Genomic DNA, 18,764 nt, shown 5'->3' with positions numbered 1-18,764 from the left:
AATTTCAGAAATCCCCCCTGGAGAGATTAGAGACTGCCAGATTATGGCCAACAGTCCTAGGGAGTCCTTGGAGCAGGATGTTTATTTCCCTGGAGAAGTCACCATGCTTTTCTGTTAGTCTTAAGACTGGTTCTGGCTCAAAACTAAGCTTCTTCTGATCAAACTACTTGCGGTTGACAAATCCATGATCAGATGCTTCCTTTTAGTCACTGTTAACAGACACTGGATTTCAGTGTGGGATGATTAGAATAATATCAGGGTCACTTGAGAAGTGGTTAGAAGTGTAAATTCTTAAGCCTCAGCCCAGACCTACTTAAACTCTGGGGGTAGGGCCTATTATGGTTTTTTTAGCAGCCTTCTTTCAGAGAACTTGAGGTCTAGAAGATTTCACACTAGGTCTAGATTAGTTCTGCCTTAGTTTGGTCTTTTGGAAGAGTTTTTTTCCACACCCCCTCTTGAGCTTGAAACCATCTCTGCTATATCTGATGTGTTTAGTTCTTGTATCCACTGCTTAGGTGGTCTATGAGTCTACTGCAACGTTATTCTATTTGGAAGCTGGAAAGGCTGGCTGGAGTCAAAACCTAGGGTATCATTGTTTTTCTTCTACAGTCATGCAAAATAATGCCCCAGGCTGGAGAGAGGAGATACCCAGAGCAGATAGAGGACTTTATTTACAATAGTGCTTTACCTTTCGAATGAGAGGCTGGGCACAGGCTGGTAATGCAATCTAGTTTTATTAACACAACTGGAATAATTCACCTCCGTTTCCTGATAGCCAAGTAGGACACTAACAAGAATCCAAAGATTAGGGTCCCGGAAAGGCCTGCCATCCACAGAGCTTGGGAGTCTATAGGAGAACCTGTAGGATGGACAAGGAAGTTAGCGGATGCCAAAACCAAGTGATACCATAGCCTGAAAAATACGCATGCTCTTTAGCAAAACCAAGCTGGTCAACTGGAGATTCACACTGGTCATATTAGCACGGGATAAGAAGTGGGGATGAGGAAGTAGCTTTGGTTTGACTAGTGGTTCAGGTATGAGGCTTCAAATAGCTAGTTAGGTCTCTTCCCACTCACTTGAGTTTTTGTGGAGCTTCTCTGCAGAGTCCATAGTGGCTTGGAGTAGAATCATGGGACCCTTGCTAGAGATGCTCGCAGTACTGCTGTGAAGATGGAGGTCAGAGCGTCTTCTTCCTGTTGGAGAGAAGACAGCTAGGGATTAGTCAGACTCTTTTGCACACGGAGGGGGTGGGAGTTGGAGAGTTAAGTCCCTCAATATGTACAGCTCCATTCCATGCCTTCAGAAAACCTTGTTAAAAACAGAAACACGGGGCGCCTGGGTGGCGCAGTCGGTTAAACGTCCGACTTCAGCCAGGTCACGATCTCACGGTCTGTGAGTTCGAGCCCCGCGTCAGGCTCTGGGCTGATGGCTCAGAGCCTGGAGCCTGATTCCGATTCTGTGTCTCCCTCTCTCTCTGCCCCTCCCCTGTTCATGCTCTGTCTCTCTCTGTCCCAAAAATAAATAAACGTTGAAAAAAAATTTTAAAAACAGAAACATCGGGGTGCCTACGTGGCTCAGTTGGTTAGGCGTCTGACTCTTGATTTCGGCTCAGGTCATGATCTCACGAAGTTCGAGCCCCACATCAGGTTCAGCCCTGACAGTGCAGAGCCTGCTTGGGATCTTGCTTGTCCTTTCTCTGCCCCCTGCTCTCACTCTCTCCAAGTAAATTAACTTAAAACAATAAGGAAAACACAGAACCTCCTTAAGGTGTTAGATATAAAGTCTTGTCTGAGTTTATATTAACACTGCTACCTCAGTTTCGCCAGAATTTGGTAATAGAGATTAGGATATTAGCCTTTCCCCAAACTGCCATCCTCCTCTAGAAGAGTCATTTGGACAGTAACCTGTTAATACCAACACCCTTTCCTAAGCTACAAAGGTAACTGGTAGCTTATGAATCCCATTTCTTTTTTTTTTTTTAATTTTTTTTCAACATTTATTTATTTTTGGGACAGAGAGACAGAGCATGAACGGGGGTGGGGCAGAGAGAGAGGGAGACACAGAATCGGAAACAGGCTCCAGGCTCCGAGCCATCAGCCCAGAGCCTGACGCGGGGCTCGAACTCACGGACCGCGAGATCGTGACCTGGCTGAAGTCGGACGCTTAACCGACTGCACCACCCAGGCGCCCCATGAATCCCATTTCTTTTTTTTCAATGTTTATTTTTATTTTTTGGGGGACAGAGAGAGACAGAGCATGAACGGAGGAGGGGCAGAGAGAGAGGGAGACACAGAATCAGAAACAGGCTCCAGGCTCCGAGCCACCAGCCCAGAGCCTGACGCGGGGCTCGAACTCACGGACCGTGAGATCGTGACCTGGCTGAAGTCGGACGCTTAACCGACTGCGCCACCCAGGCGCCCCAATGAATCCCATTTCTATTACCAGTTATAGGACTTTGGAAAAGTCCATCTAAGTTTTAGTTTCTTTAGGAGTATACAGAATATTTTTCAAGTTAGATCCTAAGTATTTAATGCAGTATTTCATGACTCTCATTACATTACCAGGAATATATTTTTGCCAGAAGGTGCTCACGAATCCCAAGTAATTCAGGGGCTAGACAGGTAAAAGTTAGTGGACCAGGTAGGAATACAGACATGTAACAAGAGTATTGGCTCTGACCAACTCAAGTAGATACTCTGTCGGCAATCATATGCCACCTATAAATCTTCAGGTCATGTTGCCAGACCTGCCTTCAAGCAGGGGTAAACATCTAGATTTGTGAACTAGCTGGATAACAAGGGTTTTGTTAGACTGAGCCATATGTAGGTCATGAGCCAGTTTGATTCCTGGCTTAATCATAATGTATATGGAAAAAGCAAAGACTGAGAGTTACTGGAGGATTGATAGCTCCTATTTAACAGGCTTGGAATTCTAGGAAGCTGCTTGTCTGTTCTATTGCCTCAAAATACTTGAAGCAGCCTCATTAAGAAAAATCAATCTTCACTTGGAATCATTTGCCCACAGGGCAAAAGAGGTTAGCGGTGGGACTCCAGATTATTTCGAGTTTGTCCTCCAGTATAGACAGTGTGGATACTCACGCCTGGCAACAGGACAGGTTATCCTACAGGAGGAGGTCCCAGCAGGCTGGCAGATGGATACATTACAGTGCAGATACACCTGGGAGCCAACAGAATGGAGATCATGGAGGAGAACCACATCAGAAGTCTTAAAACTTACCTCCCCGGGAAGAGGTTGAAAGAAACTTAACAGCAAATCTGGACACCCCAAGCTAATATCACAATAGCACTGAAGAACTAGAGTCTAGAGGGCAGATGACACTTGTGTCATTGGCATCAGTGATCACTTTGAGGAAGTACCAACAAGCCAAAATCAAAGGGCAGCCTTGGCCAAGGACTGGTGGGATGTGGAAAGGATTCCAAGTTGGCGGTTGGGGAGGGGGCATTCGGAGCCCTGCTGAGGAACACACAGGGCAGAATACACATCATACCGGTCCCCTGAGTGCCCACTTTGCCATGGTGTCCACAAAGCTGAAGGTGAAAATACTGAAGCGCTTGTAGTAAGATGGAAATGGTGTATCCAGGGCCTTCTGGACAGGGATCAGCTGGGTTTGATAGTTGTCTCCAACGTAGGGGCATCTAAGCAAAGATATTCAGCAGTCAGGATGGGCTTCCATGGGGGACCCCAGCACAGGTACACGGAGAAGCCACTTACCCTTTCACCAGAATGGGCCACTGGGACAGACTCTGGGAGTTCTTGCCGGGTGTGGCCCAACAGTTATGGAGGAGCAGCCCCAGGGAGGGGTCTGTTCTGTGGCGGATAGAGACCTCCACATAAATGGGATCCCGAAGTAACTTTACCACTGGGTAGTCACCAATACTGTAGTAGGAGCCATAGTGCTTATCTGCAAGAGGCCAAAGTGGGTTGGAGCACTAAGGACAGAGCTAGAACTCTCTAGATGGCCTGAGACAGACCATCGCCCATATGAGCACCTCTAGCAAGTATCTTGTTACCAATTTGGTCTATTTAAATATTTTTAGTATTTATTTTGAGAGAGAAAGAGTTAGACAGAGCAAGTACACAAGTGGGAGGTGGGGCAGAAAGGGAAGAGAGAATCCCAAGCATGGTTGGGGCCATCAGCCTGGAGCCTGATGCAGGGGGCTGCAAACCAGGAGATCATGACCTGAGCCAAAACCAAGATTTTGATGCTTAACCAACTGAACCACCCAGGTGCCCCAACCAAGTTGGTCTCCTAATGCCAAGAGAAGTAATAAGGCTTTAAGACTGTAGGCTAGCCAGGAGGGTCTCACCTTTGGCAATCTTGAGTTCCAGAGTGAGGGGTCCATGCTGGGTTTTCAGATGGGGTGGTGGCATGGTAAACACCTGAACGCTAAGCGGGAAGGCATTGCTCCTTACAGAGTAGCTGCAGCTAACTCGAAGCCTATGGAAAAACATGATCTTTGTTAGCTCTCGTGGGTGGTAGATGGGCCCCCACCTTTCAGGTTTTAAAGGTTTTTAGGAACCATCATACGCTAGGCATGGGACAAGTTTGTCAACAGGATGGGTATGGTTTTGGAGCTTGTGGGAACTAGATCTTAGCTGGGGAGACTAAGACCTAGACAGGATCAGTGTTTGAGCGTTGGAGATCTAAGAACCAGGCAAGACCTAGATGTGATACTGTGAGAAACATGTGCCTTTTGTAGAGAAGGTAGTCAGGGAAGATCCTGCAGGGAGTGGCTATGAAGGAAGATAAGTAGTAACAGAGGTAAGAGGAGGGAGAGAAACAGCAGAGAACAGAGGCTAGAGTGGGTCCTTCTAGTCTCCTGAGACCACAGTCCAGGGTTGGAAACAGGGAGAGAGAGATGGCATTTCACAGAAGATGGGTTAAGACTGGGAAGTAGGCAGTGTTTCATGCAAGGTCCTACAAATTACCTTCATATCAAGTTTAAGCTATGTCAGGACAAGGAGGAAGCTTTGAGTGTAAAATCTTATCTAAGGTGTTAAGGGATTCTTTTTGCTCCAGGGTGGACTGTGCAGGCAGAAGGGAGAAGGCCAAAATGAACACAAGGAAATCCCGGTCAGTGAAATAGGAGTCCGGGGGAGTTGGAGGCTTAAATGAAGTCAGTGGCAACGATGCAGGGAGATCTGATCCGATATGGTCAGTAAGATCAGACAGCCAAGGCAGTAGATGGGTCTCTGGTCATGACCAGAGGTTCTGTGGATTCAGGGCTTTACCCTAGAATCCTGTTTTATGGAAGGGAAGTCATTCTGGTCCAGCAGGGTGAGGTTAACTCAGACCTTTACCTGAAGATACTGTCACGGGTAATAGAACCATGGCTCCAAGTTCTCACATCTCTAGCTGCCACCAGCTCATTTTCATATACTGCCTGGTCTCCAGTGACCTAGAAGTATGGGCAAAGAAGTGTGGCCATTCCTGCTAGCCAGGTGCCCTTTCACTCAGAATTTGCTCTGATCTAGCAGTCAGCAAGACTACCCCATCATAGGCTGCATTTTCTTCCCCTTGAGCAGAGGCAACAGCAGGTGGATTAACTGACCTGGGACCTTCTCACCTCACTTAGCTCAGCATAAGAGAATAGGGCTTTGAGCACTCCGATGAGGCAGCCAGGAACATGACCACCAAGGTCAGCCAATTTCCCTGCTTGCTTCCCAGGGCAGTGTGGCAAGAAGAACCTGTTACTTGTCCTCGTGTGTGGCTCGGTAGAAGTGCTCCGGCACAATTAGGATCTTAGCTGAACACCCAGGGAAGTTTTCTGCTTTCTCAGCCATGAAGCATTTCTTCTGTCCTAGAGACCATCCTCCGGACCAAGAGGTGGTCAGCTGTATCCTTCCTGGCTAAGAGACTCCACCACTCCTGCCCTGTCACTAGGACATTTCTGACTTTGAGTTAGGAACAGGGCCAAAACTCAGCTGTTCTTACCCATCTCGTGGTGCCACAGGAATTAAATGGAAAAAAGAACAGGGCAAAGGCATGTGTTGCTTTCACAGGGTTACATTCGTGGTCCTTCCCGAAGGCCAAGCGCAGAGAATTTAAGAGCAGTGGGGGTGAGGTCACGTTCCGAGACACGGCGATGGAGAAGTGGCCGTCTTGGGTACAGCGTGAGGTCACTGAGAAATCAGAGTTGCTGTGCTGAAAGCAGGTCCTCCCTCCCGGTATTGAGCCAGCTAGACATTTAGCTACTTTTGATCCCTCCTCCCCGGGAAGCTGCCAGTCCCAGCTAGCGACCTTGCTGCATGTTCAGCTGTCTGAGCCTAATTAAAGCACTGAATGAGCATCCTCAGGAGCCCCTGGGTTTGAATGTTGCCTCCACTACTTGAGCAACTCGAGGCAAAGCATGTAACCTCCTAACTCTAGCTTCCTCTGTACAATGAGACAGAGTACTATTATACCTATCAGTCAGTATTCAGAGCTTAGAATAGAGGGCTGCCTGTACGTGTTTTGCATTAGAAAACCTTAGAGTAGGATTTGGGACACACAGGGAGTCTTGAGAGGAGGCTCTGTGGACACTTAACCTATTTATTCCCAAGGTGGCTCGTAATCTTCAATTTCTGTCAACTGGCTTTTTTGCTTCTGGAGCTCATTGAATATTTTGGTTTCTAGGAGAATTGGCAAGGGAAGGCTGTAGGAAGTGAGCACATAGGGTCAAGTATTCTAGGATGCGTTCATAGCTTATACATTCAACTTCTGGTCATCTTTAAACATTGGTTTTCTGGTGGGGGTAAGGGGGAGGGAAGATCACCCTTCTCTGGGTTTAGTTGCGAGTAATCCAGATTTTAACCGGTTTCAGAGATGCAAGAACTCACCTGTGTTTCCATAGTAACAGGAATTTGCCTCTGATTTGTAGCAGCAACCAAGCTTATTGCAGTCTCCCTGAGTGATGGGTGAAGAAGCACATGGTAGCCTGTCCCACTTTGGGACAGAGTCACACAAGTCAGCGTTTGGAGCTTCTAGTGCTACGTTTTGAAGAGGAGAGGGACTTAAGCTCGATACCAAAGCTTGGTCTTTCGAGAGAAAAAAAAAAAAAGATAATTACAAAGTATCAAAATTTGGGGCACCTGGATGACTCTTTATTTCAGCTCAGTTCATGATCTCCTGGTTTGGAAGTTCGAATCTCACATGAGGCTCTGAGCTGTGCTAGCATGGGACCTGCTTGGAATTCTCTCTCCCCTCTCTGCCCCTACCCCGTTTATGCGGTCTCTAAATCAATAATATGCAACTTAAAAACAACTAAGTATCAAAATTCCCACAGATGCCCCGATGATCAGGGTGGATCCATATTACATACTAGCAATTACATTTCAGGAAGTTAAGTCAATATTAAGTCCCCTGGGAAGAGTCCCCTGAAACTAGTACATTTTGAAAGAAGAGAGTCCCAGCAAGAGCTGTAGGTGCAGTGGGGCCCTTTATGCTTTGCTTCAAGCAAGATATCCTTCCTTCCGTTCTGCTGAGATGCTACTCCATCTTTGAGAGCTAGGAATTACCAGGGGATTGTTCTGAAATGCAGGTTCTGGCACCGTAGGGCTGGTACAGGGACCAGGATCCTGCATTTTCATCAGTGCTATCCCTCTGGATTACATTTTGGGTACAAGGTGGGGTAGAAGAGGGGACTACAGGTTGGAATCCACTAGGACTTTGAGGGAGGGCTCGGAGAGGACAAGGCAAGATTCACCGAAGCCTAGTACGAGTCACATTTCCTGCTAATTCCCCAGCTGAATGATCCAGTTGCCTCCAGCTGAAATGGTGGAGTTCTATTTTCAGGGCACAATTGCTCCTGGAAGGCATCTGCCAGGTGTCCTTGGTAGCTTCAGTTTTCTCCTGAAGCGGCTCAACGTTGAGGAGCTCCAGGTTCTGGGCTAATTCTGGTTTGAATCCCAGCCCCGGCACCCACTGGGAGGGGCCCTTGGCCAAGCTTGCTGCTGGGGGCAGCGATAGATAGCGTGTAAGGCACCGGTTAGGACAAGGGAGGGGACAGCGCTCTCCACAGGGCCTCATGCTGAATAGTTGCTCTAGTGGCGGTTATCCTAAGGGCTGCGTGCGCAGGGCAGCTGGAGGGGAGTCCTTCAGGAGTGGCAGGGGTCACTATCGCTGCACAGAGCGGGTAGAAGAGGCCCAAGAACACATTCCAGGCAGCTCAGCACCACCGAGAACCCGAGAGTTTCCAGCCCTTACCTGGGGGATTCCTAGGACACCTGAGCACCTTGGTGTTGGTAACCCTGCGCCCAGCCGCATCTGTGCCTTCAACTCCGACTATCATGACGTAGTGGGAGTCCTGGGGAGTCACCCTGGATGCTGGGGTGGGGGGCCTCGACGTTCCTGGGGATTGGGTCGTGCTCACCCACTCGGTGACATAGCAGCTGCTGTAAGACGCTTCTAACAGCACGGAGCCCCCCGGGCTCTCCCTTACCCAGGTACCGCAGCCGGAGTTGTTCTGCAGCCTGTGTGGCAGCCCGCGATTGTCTGGGGGGTGAAGGGGAGCAAAAAGCACAGGTGGTCAGTCTCCACACTCACCAGGACGGGGAAAGGACCGCCAACTTTGCCCATTGGACCCTGAGGGGCAGCAGTGAAAAGAGAGAGGGACAAGAGGGGGCTCGGATTCAGAAGAGAAGTTACATTTTAGGGGGTTTGATCTGTAGGAGTACCTGCAGAGGTCACCAAAGGGGGAAAGTGTTAGGAGGGTGAGAGCGTTAAGCCCCGAAGCCGGGGGAGTTGTCCAACTTACCCCAGGCTATGAGTGCAGGAGTCGCTTTCCCGGGGCTCGGGTTTATGGCAAACTGAAGGCTCTGGAGCCCACAATGGAGTTCACCGGGATAATCTGGTACCTGGGGCTTCTGCTGGCCACGCACAGCGAGAGACAAGGGAACACAGAGCAAGAGGGGCTGCAGCAGCCACATGATGCCATCAGGAGCCCCCACTGGCTGCGAGACCTGTACTTAGTTTCCCACGAACCAGAGCTCCCCTTGCCCCGTGAGGTGGCTTTAAATACAGAAGGAAACCGCTGTCAGGTGCACACCTGGGTGACATGCAGGTGAAGCTCCTTTGGAAAGGGTGGCTCTTCAGCCTCATTCACTTTAGGCCAAGGTCTGCAGCTGCATCGTGTTAAACACTGCAATCCAGGCAATTCTGAGCTCAGGAAAAATGTGGTACCTTATAGCTCAAAGAGGCTTCTCCAAGATGGCTCCCGTGTAGCACTTTATTCTAGCAGCTTACTGACTTCAGGAGACCGTCTTCTAGAATTTCGCGTATTTGGGTACGAATCGAGCCCCGCTGCTTATGAGCTATGTGATCTGGGTAAGTTACAACTTTTTGGAATCTCAAGTTTTCTCTTCTGTAAAATGGGAATAATATCTCCTGGTAGGAGTATGCTTGAGGGTTACGTGAGCTATTCTACGTCACGTGTCTGGCACGGTGCTCAGCCAACACTGCTGGGGCCTTGAAAGACCCCCATCACCTTCATGGTTCTAGGCTCTCACAAGAAGTTACTGCACAATTGGAACCTGGCTTAAATCTCAGAAAAACGTAACCTTGATTCAAAAAAAAAAAAAAAAAAAAAAAAAAAAGCTGACTTAAAACCCTTCCCTGGCTCTAAGAGAGAATTCCACCACTGGAGTCTTTTCTTGACAAATTCCAAAAACTGTGTTTGCCATAGTGTCCTATTGGGCTCCCTAATAAGACCTAGGTGAAAATGTGGGTCGTGACATAAATTTCCCAAACAAATTCTGCCTCTTATATGGATATTTTTAAATCTCTTACCATTCGCCTAGGTTTTAGCCATATTTTCATAAATACGTGGGAGTTTGCTATTTGCATGCTTTCCACGTTGGTGTTCTCATCCTTATGAGCTGTGGTTTGCATGATCTGGGCACTGTTTAGGCCCTAGCACCAGACCAGGTTTTAGAGGCATTCTGAGAGCTTGAGGAATGGATGGATATACTCCTCACTGCTGAGGCAAGAACTTGAAAACTGGCTTCTGATCTTCCACCAATTTCCCCCAAATGGTCTTCTGATTCTGTTTAGCCCAATATTTATCATATGGAAACTTTTCCCAGGTCAACAAAAAGTCTCAGCCAAAGCACTGAGAATGCATAACAGGTATCTTTACTTCTCGTCAACTAATGGAGAAGAACAAATATATCTTCCTGGGGAAATTGGGTAACTCATGTAACCATGTGGTAACAGCCAACACTGAGGGAATGCAGAACTCTGCCCTCCTGGGTGGGATGTGGCTTCCTCACCTCCTCTGCACTGGGTTTGGCCACTGGCCTGACACATCCCATTTCCTTACCCACAGGACTTACCTAGTTGGATTCCAGTGGCCTCTTACTTATTTTTTATTGCATCCTGAATGCCTCAGACAGTGTGTACTCAGTGTTGACTGAGTAAAGAATGAATCAACGAATGTGCTTTCAGTAGTGGCCATGGCCTGAGGCTGAACCCCATTGAAAATGTGGCTCAAACTCATAATGTTTAGGTATTTTTCCTTTGAGTAACTATACACGTGATTGCAAGTACAAGAAAGAAGGTGACGTGTGTTATGTCTCGGGCTTAAAGGCCGGTCTCCCCGCTAGACTTATGAAGGCTGTTCTCTAAAGCAGTGAAGGATCGAGGAGGGTTGCTCATTTTGCTAATGCTTGGGAGGCAGTATAGCGTAGTGGTTATTTGGATTTTGGCCGTGAACGAACCTGGGAACAAATGCTACATCATAACTTCCTGGCTCTGTGACCTCTGTCAGCGAGTTGCAACTTTTGCATCTGGGAAGTGAGGATACCTCCCTCACATGGGAGCTATTAGTATGACTGACAGGTATCGTTTCATGAAGCAAGAGAACGCGTGTACAGTGCTTCTGACGAAACTTGCTGCATAATTGTTAGTGGCAGGAGTGTCAACAAGACCAGCGCAGTGCTTGGGAGACACAGGTGAGATGGGAGGCACTGAGAAAGCAGGTGCCATGCAGTGGCCTCCTTGGACTGGGGGCGGGGGGGGGGGGTCTGAGGAACAGCTTATCCTGGGGAGACCTCTAGTCAGGCTCTGTGTTTACACAGTTAACACATGCACATATAAATCTGAAGCCGGGGAAGACATCTGAAAGTCCACCCAGGCTCATACCAGTCACTCTGATGCCACAGGATCAAGGACGCATCCTAGGAGAATATGCCAGCAGGGCTGGGATTAGGTGATTTCATGCTTGCTGCCGTGCTAAATCCCCTGAGGACATGTTCATTCGGCTACACCGCTCAGTTTCAGGAGAGAAAATGCACTGATAGTGTGTGATCCACCTCGAGGAGCCCCACGTTTAACTTGTAAAATAACCTCTCCCCCTATTCTCTCAAAAATACTGCTCTGCTCTTTGAGTTTGGAAGGGCAAGTGCTGTTTTAGGTCAGAATCACTCGATCACTTAGAAATAATTTTAGTGGATTTACATACAGATTACAAATCCCTATAACCTGTAGAGACTTACCGAAAGCCCTGTAATCATTGTACCATTTGTTTGATTCCTATTTTATACGCAGATTGAAGGATCCCTCTTGGGACACCTACCAGGGTACTGGGGAGTCCCACATGGGAGGCTATGTTGCCTGTAATGGTTAATTTCATGTGTCAACTTGATCATGACGTGGAGCTCACATTAGACATTATTTCTGGGTGTGTCCATGAGGGTGTTTCTGGATGGCATTAGCAGTTGAATCCGTGGACTCAGGATGGCTCTCCCGGGGATGGGTTGGCACATCTGTTGTTCTAAAAAGAACGACAGATGAGGAAGGAGGAATCCTCTCCTGTCCAATTCCTGCCTGCATGCTTCAGCTGGGGTACTGCTCTTACCCTGCTCTTCCACTAGAGTTTACACTACTGACTCCCTGGCTTCTCAGGACTTCGGACTCGGGCTGGAGTTATGCCACTGGCTTTCCAAAGGGTCCAGCTTACAGACAGCAACTCATGGGACTTCTCAGCCTTCATAAACACATGAGTCAATTCCTCATGGTAAATCTCCATAGAGATATGTAAACATGCATGCAAATATCTATCACTCTTTCTGTTTCTCTGGAGAACCTTGACAAAGACGCTGCCCATTCCTCATTCGTTGTCTGGCCACGGAGGGGTCTCTGTAAGGGGGGAGGACAGAGTAGTTTCTGACAATGGGGCAAGGCACACTGTACTTTTCAAAGACCTTGTTCAGTCGGGGCATATTTTTTCCTGAACCACCTTTGCATGTTTCCGTTTAAACGAGAGAACAAAGGGAGCACCTGGGTGGCTCAGTTGGTTGAGCATCTGACTTCGGCTTAGGTCATGATCTCATAGTTTGTGAGTTCAAGCCCTGCATCGGGCTCTATGCTGACAGCTCAGAGCCTGGGGCCTGCAGCCTGCTTTGGATTCTGTGTCTCCCTCTCTCTCTGCCCCTCCCCTGCTCACTTTGTCTCTGTCTCTCTCAAAAATAAATAAACATTTAAAAATGTGTTTAAACTAGAGAACAAGGGTACATCTATGCCGTTTACTAATGTTCCCTTTATTGGAATACGGGCACACACAGCGATTTCTCCAGAGAGTGGTTGCATTCTGATAGCACCAGGATTGTTATAAAGCTTATGGCCGTCCCTTGGGATAGGCATTTACCGTGGTTCTCTTGCTGTGACTAGAGTGTGTCTTCCTGACTGGAGGGTGAGGTATATTGGGTAAACAAAGCCCAGGAAACCCTCTCTGAGTCTGATAAGGCAATAATCAAAATTACCCCCAAGTATGGAGGAGCGATTAGGCCATTGTGTGTGCTAATCAGTAATTAGGGAGCAGTGAGGGAGCACCCAGCTGTTCTCGGCATGTGGTGGAAATTAGGACACTTCTCTTCTGAAGGAAGATGGCAAACTGAATTTACTGTAAGTACTTACATGGTTTGTCTTTTCAACAAGCAAGAATGAGATGTAAGCCTGAGTCAGTCGTGAGGTGATGGGTCCCGTTGCTGGGTCTCTCCTTTCAACCTCCTGTCTCCATCCTGGGCCACGCAACCCACCTCCCCTGCACCCACCCTGCTCTGAGGTGGTCTCGCCTCTCCTGCTCCACCATTTCCTTTGCCACCAGAACTGATGGCCACCAGTGGGGAGGATGATCCTTCTCCTCTGACGGGCAGGAAGTCCCAACTGAATAGCTTTTTGGACTTTGAAAGGAACGTCAATACATTGGTGGCTCCTCCCTCTTGAAGTAGAAGGGGAGTTTAAGGAAGGTAGGAGAATAAGTTGCTAAAGAGAGAAAAAGAGCTAAAACTAAGGGCTTCGGGGTGGGGATTCACAGAAAAAGTTGCTGTTTCTGGTCCACACGGGATGTCTATTAAAATGTTGCCTCTCCTCCTCCATTATGCTCACTTCCTTAAGAGCAGGGCACCAGACGTATTGGATTAAAGCCCACACTGATGACCTCATTTTAACTTCATTACCTCCGTAAAGACCCTATCTTCAACACGTCTTTGTTAGGCATAATTCAGCTCAAACACCTTGCAAGCCATTGTCAAGCTGCATCAGTCAAACCGATCTTTGTTTGGGCTTTTTTTTTTTTTTTTTTTTTTGGTTGACATGAGAACTGTGTGCATGTGGATGCCTCTATTTCTTTACTTTTTAAGTTTATTTATTTTGAGAGAGAGAGAGAGAGAGAGAGAGACCATGAGTGGGGGAGGGGCAGAGAGAGAGAGAGAGAGAGAGAGAGAGAGAGAGAGAGAGAGAGAGAATCCCAAGCAGGCTCCACGCCATCAGCACTGAGCCCGGTGCAGAACTCCAACTCATGAACTGTGAGATCAAGACCTGAGCCACAATCAAGAGTTGGATGCTTAACTGACTAAGCCACCCAGGTGCCTCTGTTTCTTGACTTTTATAATTTTCATTTACTTGTTAAAATTCTTTTTAAAAATTCCCAAACGTGCTTTGGCAAAACTAAAGGGATTTTTATTTATTGTTTTATCTGTCTATTTTTTTAAGTTTTAAATTTTATTTCCAGTTAGTTTAACATCCAGTGTAATATTTGTAGCAGGTGTACAATACAGTGATTCAGCACTTCCATACATCATCGGGGACTCATCACAAGTGCCCTCCTTAATCCCCATCACCTACTTTACCCCCCACCCACCTCCCCTCTGGTAATCATCAGTTTATTCTATATAATTAAGAATTGTTTCTTCATTTGTCTCTCTCTCTCTCTCTCTTTCTCCTTTGCTCCTTTGTTTCTTCCACATATGAATGAAGTCATAAGTTATTTGTCTTTCTCTGGCCAGCTGATTTCACTCAGCACGATACTTTCGAGGTCCATCCACGTCATTGCACATGGCAAATGTGATCTGCAAATAATGAGGGTTTGACTTCTTCCTTATCAATTTGGGTGCATCTTATTTCTTTTTGTTGTCTGTCTGCTGTGGCCAGGACTTCCAGTACTGTGTTGAATAACAGTGGTGAGAGTGGACATCCTTGTCTTATTTCTGCCCTTAGGGGAAACGCTCTCAGTTTCTATACTGAGAATACTCATTAAGGATGATGTTAGCTGTGGGTTTTTCATAGATGGCCTTTAATATGTTGAGATATATTCCCTCTAAACCTACTTTGTTGAGGGTTTTTATCATGAATAGTTATTGTACTTTATCAAATGCCCTTTCTGAGTCTATTGAAATGGCCATACGGATCCTCTCCTTTTTCTTATTGACTTGATGTATCACATTGATTTGTGAATACTGAACCACCCTTGCATCCCAGGAAGAAATCCCACCTGATCATGGTGAGTGATTTCCTTAATGTGTTATTGGAATCGGATTGCTAGTGTATCTTTGAAGAGTTTTGCGTCTATGTACATCAGGGATATTGGCCTGTTGTTCTCTTGTTTAGTGGTGTCTTTATCTGGTTTTGGTATCAGGGTAATGCTTGTCTCATAGAATGAATTTAAAGTTTTCCTTCTAAACTAAAAGGATTTTTAAATTCCTTTTTGTTTAGAGGACAGGGATCAGTAATGCACACTGTGGCTGAGTGGTTGGTACTAATTGGATTGTTTTGGTTTAGAGAGCAGGCGGACCTGGTAAGACAGGACGGCTGAGGGATAGAAAATTCAGGAGGAAAGATGCAGGCCACATGGAAGCCAGGCTCACTTTGGTCGTTGCCTTATGCTTGGTAACTCTTGTAGTTCAATGGCTCTCAGCTGACTGGAGTTGATTGGGTAATTAATTTACAAATGTTGTGTCTGATTCTATTGTGTATACTCATGTTTCTTATGTTCTCTCCTCAACCGGGATATAGCCTTGCTTTTCTAACCACATGCCTTTACATACATGGCTTCCTCTTCATGTGATGCATAGGGTCCCCTCTCTGTTGGCCCAATTCCCTATGTTCACTTGGGCAAAGGTTCTCCAAAGACCCGTCCCCGGACCAGCGATGTCAGCCTCGGCTGGGGACTTAACAGAAGTATAAATTCGGGAGCTTTACAACAGACCTGGTGAATCAGAAACTCTGGGGTGGGGACCCACAGAGTTAAGTCGTCTTCCAGGGGGTTCTGACACATACTCAAGCTTGAGGACCAGGGCTTTTGGGTGGTGTTTTTCAAGTCCTCTTTCCCATGAAGCATTTCGTGATCCCCCATCTGGAGGCAATTTCCTCTTGATTTGGTTTCCAGCTGTCTTTGTGTTGCTCTTGGGACAGTTACAATCCAGGACTCTACTTCCCCTCCTGGTTTCTAAGGTCCTTGAAGTCCGTGTCGTACTCACCTTTGAATTCCCCCACATGATTTGCCCACGTCCTCAGACAGCATTTTTGAGACGAATGAACACTTATTATTTATTTTGAGAGCGTGCATGAGCAAGCGCAGGGGAAGGGGAAAGGGACAGGGAGAGAGAGAATCCCAAGCAGTCTCCCTGCTGTCAGCACAGGGCCAGACGTGGGGCTCGATTTCATGAAATGTGAGATCACGACCTGAGCCGAAATGAAGAGTAGGGTTAGGTTGGGGCGCCAGGGTGGCTCAGTCAGTTAAGCATCCGACTCTCGGTTTTGGCTCTGGCTTAGGTCATGATCTCATTGTTCGTGAGTTCCAGCCCCACATCAGGCTCTGCACTGACAGCGTGGAGCCTGCTGGGGATTCTCTTTCTCCCTGTCTCTCTGCTCCACCCCTGCTTGTGCTCTGTCTCTCTCAAAAGAAAAAAACAAAAAAAGGATGCTTAATTGACTGAACCACCCAGAGGCCCCAGAACTCTGTTATTTAAATGGTTTGCATCATGCTTCAGAGGGGGCCTGTTTTGCAAGTCCTACTTCCTATTTGCCACCAGCCTGTGTTTTTGTGCTTAACTCACCATGTAAGTGAAGCTTCCTGTTCTCTTCAGGCTAAGATGCAGACTCCTTGGCATGGGCCCCAAGTCCTCCCCGATCGTGTCCCTGCCCGCTGGTCCAGGGAAGCCTCTTGCCTCCCGGTGGCTGGTCCAACGGTTTCCCAGACCCAATCCTTTGTCTCTCACACTGTGCTGTGGCCTGTGCTGTTTTCTCTTCTGGAACACCCTCTCCTGCTTTGTCTGCTTCTTTGCTCCTGCCTGGCTTATGCTAACTTACGTCATTGCATCTTATTCTTTAAAAGGTCTGGCTGAGGCATCGCCTCCTCTAGAAATCCTCTGGCCACTGGCCCCCAGGGTTGGGCTGGGGGATTTCCTGGGGACTTGTGCCTCCTCCAGCCCTTCTTGGTGCGTCTTAACTGTTACTTACTGGGTCCGGGCCCTTTTTGGCCACAGAGTCTTTGAGGGCAGGCTGTGTCCCTTCTAGCTTAATGCCTTCACCATAGCAAGGCCTCAGTAAATAATTACAGAATAGGAGTGCCTGGGTGACTCAGTCGGTTGAATATCTGACTCTTGATCCCAGCTCAGGTCTTGATGTCAGGGTCGTGAGTTCAGGCCCTATGTTGGGCTTCCCCCTCGGCATGAAGCCTATTTAAAAAAAAAAAAAAAAAGAAAGAAAGAAATGGGCAGATAAGGTTCTGGGAATGCAGCTTAAACAAAAATTTTTTTTTTAATTTTTTTTTCAACGTTTATTTATTTTTGGGACAGAGAGAGACAGAGCATGAACGGGCGAGGGGCAGAGAGAGAGGGAGACACAGAATCGGAAACAGGCTCCAGGCTCCGAGCCATCAGCCCAGAGCCCGACGCGGGGCTCGAACTCACGGACCGTGAGATCGTGACCTGGCTGAAGTCGGACGCTTAACCGACTGCGCCACCCAGGCGCCCCGCTTAAACAAAATTTAAATAACCCATTGAACACCCCTCCTACCCTCTTGCCTGTCTGTCCTGCATGTCCCACTCCTGACTAGCAGTCCTGTTTGCATTCAGTTAAACAGAGTTTTCTTAACTTCCCAACCTTCCCTAGAAGTGGGACCAGTTCAGTGATTTTACCAAAGCATATTTGTGCATCTACAAAGATATATCTTGGAGAAGGGTAGCTGCTACCTGGCTTCCTTTTACTCTAAGCAAATTATCAATGGAAGCATCACATGTTTGTGTTAAGATCTTTTTATCCAGCCTGAGCACAAGTAACTTGAGTCATACAGTTAGTGAATGCTTTGGGTGTCAGTTATGTTAATTCCACTCTCCGCATAAACAACAACTACAGTTCACTAAACCTCTACTCTGGATCAGAGACTTTTCCTAGATCCTGGGGCTAAAACTCTGCTTTCTCCTGTCCTCATTTTCTCGTTCTCTCCTTCTATCCCAGTATCTCTTTCATCGGACATACTCTGCCATGTACTATGCTAGGCTCGGGGGTCTAGTAGTAGATAGGGGGTGCTCGATCTCATGGGATTTACAGATGAGATGCTTTTGAACAATAGCTAAATACACATGGACTCCTATGCCTAGCCCAGTATCTGGCAATGGATACTTGGAAAGTGAATAAATGAATAAAACTATACTCTCATAGGCTAAACCAATTTCAAATGTTTACATTTCACTTAAGAACAACCAGCGGCTGGTTGTGTCAGGGCATGTGATTTGGGGGCTGTCCTTTGAGACAAGGTGCCAAGCATTACAGAGAATCCTTCCAATATTCGCCTTCTCCATGTATTTATTTCTCACTCTCCTCCTTTTCCTTTCTTTCTTCACATGGTGCAGGAGTTAAAGGTTAGAATCGGAGCTAGAACACCTATTCAAGGTTGCTGTTTTTCTTTCCCTTCAATCTTCAAAGGCTTCATTTTACAGAGCCTTCTCATTTACTCAGTGCTGATAGAATTTGAAGTAAGATTCCTGCAAATTCAGCAGGAGCCTCCGAACAACTAGCTTTGGGGCTGGTGTCCATGACTGGGGGACCCACAGGTCCCAAAGGCCAAGGGGGATGCCCCTGGGCGTCTCCCCCTGGAAGCTGACCGCAAGCCCTCCTCACCTCTTCCCTCTGCCCCCTAGTGATACTTTGCACAGCTTTATCACAAAAATTTCTCCAGAAGTGATGAAAATTGTTGCAAGGACAAATTGAGGTAACAGCTGGAGAAAGATTGCTTGTGGATTGGAGATGCAAATTGGCCACGGCACCGGGTAATAAATGAGTCCAATCTGTGTAAGAGGCTAGGGTCATGCTTGTTACAGCTCCACGCACCTACACCGGCGAGAGCTAGACTCTGGCAGGGATTTATCACGGAGTGTATTAAAAGTGTCATTAGTGAAAAATTAATATTACAAAACATTTTAGGAGGGCTGAAGCAATCATCCCTCTTTAATAACACAGGACAGTTCCCATAAATACCCTTTATTTT

General features: G+C 47.2%; 1 protein-coding gene across 1 annotated transcript; it reads right to left on the bottom strand.

The window, feature by feature from the left end:
• Positions 1 to 716: 716 nt before the first annotated feature.
• On the bottom strand, positions 717 to 8,963 carry ZP4 (zona pellucida glycoprotein 4). The gene is made up of 11 exons (XM_043598162.1): positions 8,757 to 8,963; positions 8,207 to 8,494; positions 6,841 to 7,038; positions 5,957 to 6,144; positions 5,323 to 5,420; positions 4,329 to 4,459; positions 3,733 to 3,922; positions 3,509 to 3,656; positions 3,099 to 3,177; positions 1,077 to 1,193; positions 717 to 859 (listed from the first exon to the last, which is right to left on the bottom strand). Exons 1-11 carry the CDS (start codon positions 8,926 to 8,928, stop codon positions 756 to 758), a joined length of 1,713 nt encoding a protein of 570 aa, XP_043454097.1. The 5' UTR covers positions 8,929 to 8,963; the 3' UTR covers positions 717 to 755.
• Positions 8,964 to 18,764: the final 9,801 nt, after the last annotated feature.

Source organism: Prionailurus bengalensis, chromosome D2, assembly GCF_016509475.1.
Source record: "Prionailurus bengalensis isolate Pbe53 chromosome D2, Fcat_Pben_1.1_paternal_pri, whole genome shotgun sequence".
NCBI classification, from domain to species: Eukaryota; Metazoa; Chordata; class Mammalia; order Carnivora; family Felidae; genus Prionailurus; species Prionailurus bengalensis.
This window is presented reverse-complemented; position numbering and strand designations above follow the sequence as displayed.

Excerpts from the sequence above, each read along its gene's own strand:
- ZP4 (XM_043598162.1), bottom strand. The coding sequence starts at position 8,928 with ATGTGGCTGCTGCAGCCCCTCTTGCTCTGTGTTCCCTTGTCTCTCGCT. Across the intron at positions 4,460-5,322 it reads ACCCGTGACAGTATCTTCAG|GCTTCGAGTTAGCTGCAGCT; the intron begins GTAAAGGTCTGA and ends GTTTTTCCATAG. Across the intron at positions 3,657-3,732 it reads TGGCCCATTCTGGTGAAAGG|ATGCCCCTACGTTGGAGACA; the intron begins GTAAGTGGCTTC and ends ATCTTTGCTTAG.